This window comes from Mustela erminea, chromosome 12 (genome assembly GCF_009829155.1).
Source record: "Mustela erminea isolate mMusErm1 chromosome 12, mMusErm1.Pri, whole genome shotgun sequence".
NCBI lineage: Eukaryota > Metazoa > Chordata > Mammalia > Carnivora > Mustelidae > Mustela > Mustela erminea.
The window spans coordinates 66,492,221-66,505,289 of record NC_045625.1 but is presented as its reverse complement, the minus strand read 5'-3'; the positions used below and the strand labels follow the sequence as shown (position 1 = coordinate 66,505,289).

At 39.4% G+C, this 13,069-nt stretch overlaps 1 protein-coding gene across 1 annotated transcript in view; it reads right to left on the bottom strand.

Annotated features, from left to right (window-relative positions):
• The window catches only part of TUT7 (terminal uridylyl transferase 7), a 59,097-nt gene extending 46,483 nt beyond the window's left edge, over nt 1–12,614 (bottom strand). The window contains 8 exon segments of the mRNA XM_032308694.1: nt 496–547; nt 2,544–2,632; nt 4,221–4,398; nt 4,899–5,015; nt 5,371–5,552; nt 10,808–11,173; nt 11,176–11,357; nt 12,513–12,614. Of these exon segments, the coding sequence (XP_032164585.1) occupies nt 496–547; nt 2,544–2,632; nt 4,221–4,398; nt 4,899–5,015; nt 5,371–5,552; nt 10,808–11,173; nt 11,176–11,326 (1,135 nt within the window). The 5' untranslated portion in view covers nt 11,327–11,357; nt 12,513–12,614.
• Nucleotides 12,615–13,069: the final 455 nt, after the last annotated feature.

Genomic DNA, 13,069 nt, shown 5'->3' with positions numbered 1-13,069 from the left:
CTACTGAATCAGAATATTTAAGTGTTGTTATGTGGATAAGGTTAATTAGAAATGTGGATAGAATAAATGCAAAAACAAAACTGCTGCAAAAGCTACTGTAAAATATCTGGGCTCAAAATACATATTGACTGAAGTAAGAAGAAATGTTTCAATGTTTCATCCAACCCAAACAAGAAGGATGGGAAAGACTAATTCATGGGATGAGACAGGTAAATGAGTCCTCAAGTCCTAAGCCAGACATTACTTTGGACACTGATAACCCTAACCAGGAGCAAGTATTTGATGACTTATTAATCAGGGTTGGGTCACACCTACTTATCATCTGTGAGGTATTAATTTAAATCACAGAATAGTTTTGTTTGGATATTACCCACAGAAATAATTAAAAGATGCATGACTTCCTTCCTATTTTCAACGTTTGACAAACAAGATATATTCAAATTATGACAAAAGAAAGAAAATTTAGAGCAAAACGTGGAAAGAATTTGGCCTTACCACTGTTCTTTAAACATTCTTGAACAAGTAAGAGAACATCTGGCTGAGACATCTAGGAAACAAATCAATGAAAACATTACTAATCCACATGTAGGAAACAAATCAATGAATACAATAATCCATAAGTACTGTTGTTTCACTGAGATAATACACAGTCATTGGGAGTTATCCAAACTCCTTTCCAAATTAGAAAGCACGCTGCTACCCCAGGAAATAAATTAATCATTATGCTCCGTGTACACATCAGTCAGAGACAGAGACGAATGCCAAATGAGGGCAAGTGATCTGTTGCACAGTCAACTCCTGCATAACGAATTCCTGACATAATCAGCCTCTCCGCAAACCTCCAAGACGTCAAGCTGTTCATGTCGCTGATCGTCAACAGACTGCTTGCTGGTCTCCACTTCAGCCTTGCTCTCTCCAGTCCTTGCTCCATGTAGGAACCACAACCACTTAACGTCATAAATCAGACCTAGTCCTGCCCCTCCTTAAAACTCCCAATAGCTTCCTACTGCCCTTAGGTCACAGTGAAACTCTTTACCAAGGCCCACAGATCCTGCATGTTGGGCCCTCTGTCCTAATATTATGGATGCTTCTTTCTCTTGGTCCTTCCACCATGGCTTCCATTCCACCTTCCATTCAGCTCCCTGACTAGGCTAAGCTCTGAAGGGATTTAGGGTACTTGCAAACACTGCTCTCTCTGCCTGAAACACTCACCCTTTGACTTCCTTATTCCTTTTCATTATTTAGAGCCTAGAGTCAAAGCCATTGCTTCAAAGGGGATTTTGATGGCTGGATCTACATATCTCCTGTTCTTTTCTGTCACAGAACCTGGTTTCCCAACATAGCTCTCATTTTAATTAATCATATATATGTAATTACTTATTTCCTCCACTAGGCATGAGTTCCACGAGGGAGGAATCCTAACTGTTTTGTTCTCTGGGATTTAGGACAGTGCCTGGCATACAACACGGACTCAGTGAGGATTTGCTAAATGAATGATGACACCAAAATAACTGCTATGCTGGTAAATTACTAACTTTGATTGAATTTTAATTTAATTTTAATTCAAGTTTAAATTTAATTCAATTTTGACTGAAGGCTAAAATTAGAGTAAAATCTATTGGTCAGCTGACCATGTAGCTATAGCCGTCAGGGATGGCAATGAATGAGAAGCTGTATGACAGAACATCTGAGGATGATGCCCAGGAATCTTCTTCATTATTATTATTATTATTTTTTAAAGATTTTATTTATTTGACAGACAGAGATCACAATTAGGCAGAGAGGCAGGCAGGGAGAGAGGAGGAAGCAGGCTCCCCGCAGAGCAGAGAGCCCGATGCGGGGCTCGATCCCAGGACGCTGGGATCATGACCTAAGCCGAAGGCAGAGGCTTTAACCCACTGAGCCACCCAGGCGCCCTTCTTCATTATTTTTAACTAGCAAACCAGGTAAATGGCATAAACCATCTGCAAACTGGCCTGGGGAACCAGCAGTGGACGAACAGATGATCTATTAGAGTGCCTTCCAGATTCAAAATTCTGACTCATATCTTTTTCAATCACATTTGAACCAGAAATCCAGGCTAGGTGTGAGTCTTCAAAAGCCCAATTATTTTAACAAAGTAGGTATATAGAAGTAGCAACTTAGGAGCGAATGGAGTTTTCAGGTCACAAATGTTGCCACATCCACACTGTTTAAAATCTGAAATTCTTCTCTGACATTGGAAAGTTGACTTTACCAAGATAATTTAATCTTCTCAAGTTAACAGAACCTAAAAAGCCCCATTAGAGTTACATAGTTAGAAAACCAGCATTTGAAGTATACATGAAAGATCTATAAAGAAGTACAGAAATCTGTACAGTATTAAAAGAAATGCGCTAAAATTGAAGGTTGGCAGAAAAGCATGGAACTGGAAGTTTTAGGGGGGAAAGCTGCCACTTATATTATCTTCAAGTATCTAAATATACTCTTATATAGCTCACATTTGAAAAAAAAGAATTTCCAGACCACTCTGTGAAAATTTCAACATTTTATTTTGTACTTACAATGGCTGGAAATTGAATGTCGATATTTACATCTGAATTTTTGAAACCCAATCTGCTACAGGATGACCCATATAATCTCAGAGAACAATCTGGAAAAAAAAAAAAAGTCATATATAAGGTGAAATTTCTCAGAAGTCATAACAAAACACTGCTGTTTAAGACATGGAACCATCAATTAAGACTATGCATGAATGTAAGACAGTATTCAAATCTAGTATAAATAAACAAAAAGGAACAGCTGGCTCTTTGCTTGTACTCATTTTGTTTTATGTAACGGGGGATGGCTGTATGGTCTGCAGTTTAGGTTAACAGCTACTCTTTTATGCCAATTGTAAAACATGTTTAAAAAATTCTAACTTATTTTATATTTTGTGCAGAAAATATTATTTGCCAGGATTTTTACAATCGGAAAGTTAAAAACGATGCTTAACTTTGTCTTATATTTATAAACCTGATAGTATACTCAAGAGTTAGTACAAACATTTAATCTTTTAGAAAATACACATACAGGTATAATTTACTGTAAAGATCATGTTTCAACAGAATACTCATAAAAATCAGCATAAAGTTACTTTTCAGTATAATTATGAACAAAAAGACGCTTAATGCTCTCTTAGGGAAAACTTTTGAAAAATAATTACAAAATCACTGATATAACTTAAAATGTTAGGCAACAAGCAATTCACTCTTAAGAGGAAGACAGGGGTGTGTGTGTGTGTGTGTGTGTGTGTGTGTGTGTGTATGTATTTGCTGCCTATATTTATTTATGGCATTTTCTCCCAATGTTTAACATCACTGTGCCAAAAAATCATCTCCTTTCCACCAGGGATTTTTGTGGGGTTTTCTAGGTTTGTTAAGTCAAGTGGTTTCTTTGAGTTTTAACAGTTTTCCATGACAAAGTACATTAAATTTTATAATGGAAATCTACAGCACAAATCATTGACATTACAAATCCCTTTCTTGGAACTTGTCTATAACACAAAGGATGAGATACAGATATAATGAAATGAACAGATCCTTGCCCTTTATTTTTATGAAGGTATACACAAGAATGAATGATAGTCCATATGAATGCTTTTTCAGTAGAACAAATGGTTCTATGGGGGATATGGTGATAACCTCTGAATAGTGATTCCAATCCTAACTGTGGGTTAGAATCACTTGTGGAGCTTTCTAAAAAATAGTTTTCTGTGGCTCCACAGACATATCCTGGAAAATTTAATCAACAGTACACAAAATCTATTACAAAATAGGTTCAGAGCTCATTTAGATGTTGCAATTCTTTTTAAAAGTGGTTAAACAGAACCTTTTTGGGACACAGATAACCTGAGAATGACTCAAATATACTTTTATTTTAACTTAAAATGTTGTGTCAATTTGAATAGGTAGGAAGGTAAACAGGTAGATACACAAGAGTCCCACAGTGCCCCCATAATCGGGAGCATTTAACTTAAAGTACATGTGTACAAGGAAATTCATAATGAAGACAGGTTTAATGACAGTGCACATAAAAGTCTTTGTTACCTTGGGGGAAAGCCAGAAGAAACAAAAACAAACAAAAATTAAGAGCTTCAGGACATGGTAACTCAATTTCTATTAAATGAAAATTACTATGGGTTGGAAAAATGCATGAGGCACTTTTAGGTAGCTAAATAGAAAAACAAATCTAGAAAATACCTGGTAACTTGTGTTGGAACACATTTCCCATGATACGTTTAATTTCTAGTCTCTGTTCCAAGTTCTCATTGTGTAAGCCAAACTCCTGTACCACTTTGTCAATGGCAATACCAATTGCATTTATCTGGGAGGGTGTAGGCGGGGGTAACGTAGTGAGCAACTCTTCCTCTTGTTTCTCCTTTTAAGATCAATATTGAGATTAAAAATGACTCACACAGTTTTTACCTTCTACCATTCACTGAGATAACACCCTGTAGAATATTCTGGAATATTTTTCTTAGCTCTCCCTCTCACCTTAGCTGTGTTAGTCTTCAGTTCATCAAACACATATACTTCTTTATGCACATAAAGTGATAATAGAAGGCAGGCAAAAATAAGGAAAAAGTGCAGGGAAAAACATTAAAAGCAGCAATGACAAATTATTTGCTTTATTATTACGGGCATAAGGGCATATACCAAGGTCCTATCAATGACTTGACTCATCCTGATACTGTTCTTAATGAAATTCATAAGACTGCCCAGCAAAACATATCTGACCAATGTATTTTGTCTAAAATAAATTCAGTAATATAAGTAGTGAAGTTATTAATATCATACCCTTAAAGACAGAAAAGTCACAAAGATGACAAGTAAAAACAACTAACAAATAAACATTTGTTTGGGTTACATTATACTTACCTTAATGTTTTTCTTGTGCCTCTTCTCTTTGATGTGCTTATGGGCAAATGCAATGGATTCAATTAAAACATCACAAAGTTTGCAGGTGTACTTAGCTGTAGGGTAGTTTCTTGGTCGCTATAATTTGGAGAGATTTAGAGATATATATATATATATATACACACACACACACACACACACACACACACACACACACAGTATCTTCCAAAACAGAGGCAAACAAAAGTTAGCCAGAAATTATTTCCCCATCACTTTAAAAACTGTTAATATATTATTGTCACTCTTAACCACTATCCTAATGGCCATTTTTTGGAAGTGATTCTATTAAATCAAATTGAGTACCACTTTTAACTCATAGCGCTTAAATGCTAATAACTGTAGTAGGATGCCTAACTCATCAAAGCATACGTTCCAATTACTAGCACAGCTTAAACCAAGACAAGGACTTTAAGTAACAAATAAAAGACATTACCCTTTTTAGTCTGTCAATGAAGTCTCTTTTTAATCGCTCCTCTGCCTGCTGTAAGCCCAGGAGCTCCTTCGTTGAAAGCACAGACTCGTCAATCACGGGGCCTTCCAAGTCTCCGTCCTGCTCATTTTCCTCATTTCTAGTCCTACGTGGCTTCCGAGGTCTGGACCTCTGCTTCTTGTTTTCTTAAGTTAGGGGGAAAATATTATTGGTAATCTTGAGTAATACCGCTCTGACAAAAAAGCAGACCGTACATATTTATTCATACATATTTATTAACTAAGTAATGTGGTTATCTGAACGACATCTGAACACAGCAAAAGGAAAGCTCTTCCATGGATAAAATGCATGAATACTCATTGGCCACCTCATCTAGATACACCAACCCACAGAAATCCTCTTTCGGAAACACTGGAAAAGAATTCGCTTCAACCATACAATGTGATTTTATCATTTCTTCCAAGTATACTCCTGAACATATTCAGCAATAGTAAAAATTGTCCTCTGAAGGTAAGTACACTTGTAATTCTAATACACCTAATACGTTATGATATACAATATAAATGTATGAAATATATTCTGGTATACCTGTTATTCTACTGAAAACTATCCACATTTGCTTTCTTTTTTTTTTTTTTTTTTTTTGGTAAACAACCTCAACAGAGCAAAGACTGACAATATGATCTCCAAAGAACTCAGAAATTAACTACATTATCACGTGCAACGAAAATCCATCATTTAGTTGTAAATTCAGCTTTCATGTAATTGGGCCCTCTCCCTACACGGATATAAGCAGTTCAAGCCAAAATTTTATTTACAGAGGACAACTAGTTCCCATCTTATATTTACTTTCATTTTAGCTTCTTTGGACAGCCTGTACAATAAGCACATTCAAAGAAAAAAAGGCGTTAGTTGAAATAAGCTTTCTACAAGTATGGACTAATTCATTTAAACTCTGTTGTTACTTCTACAATCTTTGTAACTAGTAAGTCAATTTGTTGCCTTTTTAAAAAATTTACAACTTTTCTACCTGTGGAACTGAAGATGACTGTGGGATTAATCTATTAAAAAATTGTTTTAAATAGCCCAAGCTCTGAAAATAAATCAGTATTACATATGATTAAAATAAAATTCATTTCTCCAATTAAAATTGTGATAAATGTTTTGAATAATGTTTAAATGGCTGATCAAAAATTACTCTTTCAAAATATAAACCTACTGAAAAGCCCTGCATGAGGCAATTCCTATGTCAAGTTTTCAGTGGAATGCATTTCTTGTACAGCAGTTACAATAAACCAGTTGTCTGAAAAAACTTGTGAGTCAGAAAAGGGAAATATAGGATCTCTAATTTGCAAAAAGCTGTTGCCAATAACTCTAAAGGAAAAGTAGCAAGCACTGTGCTCAAAGTACCATAAGATGAATATACAATGAAATTCCATAAATAGCTTCTCTAAGTGGCAATTGAAAGAAATTAAAGTATTAGGACAAATAGTTTCTTTTTTTTTAAGCCATCAAAACGGGCCAAACAAATAATACCCAAGGTAAGTAGTTGTTTGCGAAGAAAAACCAGTCTACTTTTAATACCTGCTTTTTAACACTCCTCTACTCCCAATTAAATAAATTATCACCGTCTTTTAAGGACTGTGCTCTCCATCTGCATCAACTTTTGAGATAAGCACTTCTTTTAACTTAGAGGTGTGTCTGTTCTCATTTAATTTGTGTATCTTCCAAGCTCTACTCTAAATAATTATATCTGATTTCAGTGTTCACAAGTTTCCTACTTTGGCAAATACTCATTAGAGATTTACACAAATATGTGCAATACCATTAGAAAAGTCCATATTAGAGGCACCTGGGTGGCTCAATCAGTTAAATGTCTGCCATTGGCTCAGGTCGTGATCCCAGGGTTGTGGGATCGAGTCCCTCATCAGGCTCCCTGCTCAGTGGGGAGCCTGCTTCTTCCTCTCCTTCTGCCATTCCCTGTTTGTGCACCTGCTCTATCGCCTGTCAAATAAATAAATAAAATCTTTAAAAAAAAAATACAGATGAATCCCTACTTTAAAAAAAAAAGAAAGAAAAAAGTCCGTATTAGTTATACTACAGTAATTGATATGGAACCAAATTCCATTTTTAACTCCTCCTCTCTCGAATCACAAAGGCTTTTCATGTAACTATATTTGCTGTCATCTTCTGGGATGACAATTTCCCTTCAAAGAGCACGATTAACTCCTTTTTTCCTTTTAAAGATTTTATTTTTAGGTAATCTCTACATCCAACATGGGGCTCAAAGTCACAGCCCCAATATCAAGGGTTGCATTCTCCAACCGAGCCAGCCAGGTGCCCCACTCCTTATTGTCTTTATACAGAGAAGGGATGGCTGCAGAAATTCTGTCTGATGACGATGACGATGGCAGCTGTCATTATGGAGTATTTTTTATGCGACAGATGCAATGCAAGTACTTGATGTGCACTGCCTTGTTACATCCCCGTAGTGATCCTGTCATAGATGCTGATACTGCCCCCATCATCCAGATGGGGAAAATGCTGGCCCAAGAAAATAACTCAGGGACTAACGACTAAGTGAAAGTAATGGGATTTAAAATAAAGATTAAAGCATGGATGGAATTCTGAAATTCAACCTTTTATCTAACAATGTAAGAACTGGAAAGAACTTACCGAAATCCCCCCTTATATCCATTCACATCTAGACTAGACCATAACTGACAAGACAGTATCACCTTCTGAACTGAGATTCACAGGACTGCAGGGTAAAAACGGTCAAATAAAGTCTCATTGAAGGGAATCTCGAAAGACAAAACTGGATGTTGCTAAGAAGTTCCCACAATTACAAAGAGGAAGACTACCTGGCTCTTGCAGGTGTCTTATAACATGAATTCTCTGTATACAGTATTCCGAGTTTCCCATATTTTATTTGCATATGGCCCATGATACCATTCACAAAGGACATGTGTATATGAGTGGATATTTTCCAGCTAAGATCACTAATGGAATTGTCCCAAATACATTAAATTGGCAACCTAGGATATTTGAGGGATGAAGTACAGGGCGGTAACACAGAACTGGAAAATAGAAAATAAGTATTAAAAACCAAAGCAACTCTATGATAATTTTCACTGGCTTCTCACATCATTTAATGAGACCCTTCCTTAAGAGAGAATTCTGATTCAAGGAAAATTTCAGTCCCTTTAATGAGATCCTTTTGGGGATCCTGAGTGCAGTGCAAAGTTTATACTTCAAATGGAATTTCTCTCTACAGTAAGTTATTTTATACTAAAGCTTAGTATTTCCCTTATGAAGATGTTCAAGGGCTAGAAGCTGAACAGTTCTTCATCTCGCAGTTGGGAAAGCACATACACGTATTTTTCATTTACAGAGAACATGGGCGCTTGGGCACTGTCTTCAATTAAAAGGACAGTAAAAATGTATGTACTTCCTGTTCAAAACCACTTAAAAGTAACTTTCTTAGCTACTTTTCAGACTAAACAAGAATACATATTCAAGAAGTTTTTAGTCTGTTAACAGTCCCTATTAATGTCTATCTGGTTGCAAACTTTTATTCTATAAATCTTTGTTTTTATAATGCTACTCAAGACCAACTTTTTCTTGTAAAAGACTATTGGTAACTGCGTTAAGATATCCATGTCCTACCTGTACACAATAATATAGAAATACTTAAATATATGAAGACTTTAAAAAAGATAAACACCAATCAAAGGCCAAGAAATTATCAATGTGCTCGGTTTCCCTCTGTCAGATTCAAGGTCCAGTGAGGCTGAGTTAACGGCCAAAGCAGCACAGCACTCAATTTCAGTTCCACTTCCTCAGCCACTACCCCAGTAAATACATTTAACCTCGCCAGACCACAGCAGCCTGCTTTTTTGAAAAGTTGTGACTGTACCCTGATGTATCACAACAGAGCACTAGATCAGACAATTCTTTCAATTTCTTTCTAGCTTAAAGATTCATGCAGCCAAGCTTTTTCTCTCCCGGGATTCCTTTATAACACCTCATTCTATTTCTACTATATAAGACATATTCTCTTGCTTTTCCTACCTTAAGAAACCTAAAATGGCAACTCTTCTCTCATTTAAGACTATCATAAGACTCCCTAAAGATAACAAATGACGTTTTCTGTTAAGTATTCTAAATGTCCAGATCACAAATTCAAATGCCTTACCAGTAACATGCATAAATGTAACTGGCCACTGTGAGATAACACGTAAGAAAAGGACTTCTGGATACCGAGGAGAGAGTGCCAACATTGCCTAGATTCACTTAAATTAAAAAAAAAACAACAAAACAAAACAAAACAAAAACTTTAAAATGCCGGCCAATTTGCCACCCATTCCATATGGTCACTAAAAAAAAGCTTACAGCCCGGCAGCTGGGGGGCTCTGTTAGGAGTCTGCCTTTGGCTCAGGTCATGATCCCAGGACCCTGGGATCAAGTCCTGCATAGAGCTTCTTGCTCAGCAGGGAGCCTACTTCTGTCTCTCCCTCTCTGTCTTTGTGTGCTCAGGCATGCTCTCTCTTTCTCACTCTCACTCTCTCAATAAATAAAATCTTGAAAAAAAAAGGCCTACAGCCAATATATTTAGAAGCCCATTTTCCCAAGCATAATTTATATTTTCAGACTAAATACATTTTACTTTTTCCTTCAGATTTATTAGTTTCTTTCATTTCAGTAACTACTGTCCATTAGCTAATTTTCCTGTTTATAAAAATCACTGCTACATGGACAAAATCTATTCACCTTTTAGAAAAACTTATACTCACTTTGAGGCAATTATTATCAAACACAGAGGGCACTCAGAAATGGGTTTTGGTGCTACAGAAACTAAAAGGCAAAACTTTCATCTATATTTCCTGATTTTCAAAACTTAATGTGTCCCAGCCTGTTTGCCATGGTCACTTTTGAGGAAAAAAAAAATCGTGGACTACCCTCCTGTGGAGATCGATACTCCATCCAAAAGACAGATAACCTTCTGTGATAGGAAATACAGTCTATATTGTGTACTTACATTGAATACGATTTTTTTAAGCTTTATATTCTGTCATTTATATTATGGACGCATTCGCTATTCAAATACAAAATTACAGTACATAATTTTAGAAAATACATTATACACCACTCAGAAAATATGATATAGTACCCAGGGCGAAAGAGTAAAAGGCACCAATGGGAAATACGTTTACTGAAGTAAAATGGGCCTCATAGCCAAGTGAACTTTTGAAGTGATCAGTACATGCAACGTTTTTAAGTTGCCCAAATACCATGATTACAATTTTTAAAGTATTCACATTAAATAAGCAGGAACTATGAAAAATCAGAACTACATTGCTGAAAATAATAAACCTCATTTGGATGAAAAAGACATTGCGACTCTGGAGTTGTAACTTGACAAGTTGGAACACATTACCAGGGCTTCCCGCTTCCATTTCTGACATGGTTTCTAGGCTTGTCAAGTCTTTATGAAGTAGTCGTCTTACAGTTCTGAATCCTCTTGTGTCTTGCCACCTATATCCATCCTCACTTTCTTGAAAGGAGTCTTTTCTTGGTCGGTTTATAACAGGAATTCTAGGTCCAGGTTTATATTCCCTCCGACTGTCTGAATTACCAGCAAGTTCATCAGAGAGCCACCTCTTACTCTGATCTTTGTGGTTGTCATTTATCCAAGCAGGCTGACTGTAAATTGGGTTTTTAAATGCATAGGGATTGCTGGAAACAGCATATGGTCCTTTTCTGGGGGTACTCCCATAGTTCCCTGGTGTTATTTTTTTTTTGGAAGGCCTTTTTCCATTTTACTGCCATGGCCTTTAGCATAATCATCCATTATCAAATAATCTTGCTGGGGGTGACCCCTTCTGAAATCCTCATCATCTATTGTCCCTCGGTCCTTAGCACGTTTCACAAAATACGGTTTTGCTGCATCTCCCATGGTCTTTGACTTCAATTTTCTTACTCTGCACCTGAAATAAGGCATTTTGGGAAATCATCAAACTATAACAAGATATTGAAATACAACACGTTTATTGCACAGATGCTCAAAAGCCTATACAAACTCTTGTTTTCCTAATTTCCATCTCATTCTAATAATCAGCGCATTACACTGAAAGTCGGGAGGCTTGAATCCTATAATATTCTTCACGAAAATTAGTACTTACTATTTAAGATGAAGATTATATATGTGACTAAGGGACGCTTCCTACAGTCTCGAAAACTGGAGTATTAAAAAAATGTTACTCATATCAAGTTGGGTGGCTTTACCAATAAACCAAAAGTTCTCCACAAAACCAAACAAAACCCTCACTCCCAAACCTGTGTTGTTAAAAAACTCCGGAAACGGACTTCAAAAAAAAAAAAAAAAGTTGGCAATTACTTTTAAGTGTTATACAAAGTAACCGAAACTTTCTGTGAACGTAGCTCATCTCCACTTTCCTGTCCCTTCTCCGTCCTTTAGGGAAGGGCCTCGGCTCCTCCTCGCCACCACTATCCAGAACCAGGGGCTTCGATCGCTTGGCCTGGGGAGGGCCTCGCTCCCCACCAAGGCTTCCCTCGTCAAGGGGGCTGGATTTCAGATTAAGAGACAACTCCAGCTAACCTCCCCAGTCTTCATTCTCTAACCCCAACAAGTTTGGTTTTGTCACGGATAGCAGTTCTCCCTCTTCGACCCCGTTTGATCGCCCCACCCCCGATCTGCCTCAGTTTACACCCTTCGGGGCAGAAGGCAGAGAAAGAGGAGGCGTCCCCGCACTCCCGGCTACGAAGCCACATCGGGGACCAGGAAGCAGGAAGTGACCTGCCTCCTCAATGGGGTTCCGGGGTCCCCCCGGCCGGCCAGGGGGCCGGGGCCGAGTGCCTCCACCCAAGTCCCTGCTTCTCCGGCGCCGGCAGGGTCTGACACAAAGTGAAGATGCGGACTCGAATCCGAGGAGCTCAGTCCCCGCCGGCCTGAGGGCTCCCAGGTCCTCGCAACTGGGGCGAGGAGGCCGGCGGGGGATAGAGCCAACGTTTCTCTCCGGCCGGGCCCGCCCTCTCCTCCGGAGACCAAGGAACCCACCGGAGACCCACCCCCGAGGCTGGTCTGGGAGGGACGCGGGGAGAAGGCTCCCCGAAGCACTCACCACCTCCGCCGTGGTCCCCCGCCTCTTCCTGTCCCGGCCGGGCTCCCTCTCCGTGTTTTCCTTCGGCCCCACTTCCGGCGCTCAGCGCTGTCTCATTGTGCGCTGTTCGGAGCAGGCGGTGCCCCCGCCCCAGCGCTCCGCCGCTCACGCCGGAAACGCGCGCCGCGCCCGGAGGCGCCCGCCGCCCAGCCCCGCCCCGCCCCGCCCCCGCCCCGCCCCCTCCTGCCTGCTTCCGCCGCCGCCGTTCGGCGCGGGCTCCTGGGCTCCGGACCCGGGCCAGACAGCAGTGTTCCGGCTCCGTCCCTCCTCTCCTCGCCGGGGCCGGCTTCACCCGGGCCTCAGGTCTCTAACAGGCCTTGAAAGCACCGCGGAAGCGCGGGGAGCAGGCCTCTGGTTCTCCGCGGGAGGCGCGGGGCTCGCTCGGCTCGGACGTCCGGCGGCTCGGCTTTGCCCCTGGATGCTCTCGTCGGCGTCCAGGGCAAGTGCAGCCGGACGCTGAGGCCTCGTGGCGCTCTTGCTGTTTTTCCGACAAGTCCGAGTGATGGAAGGGCTCAGCG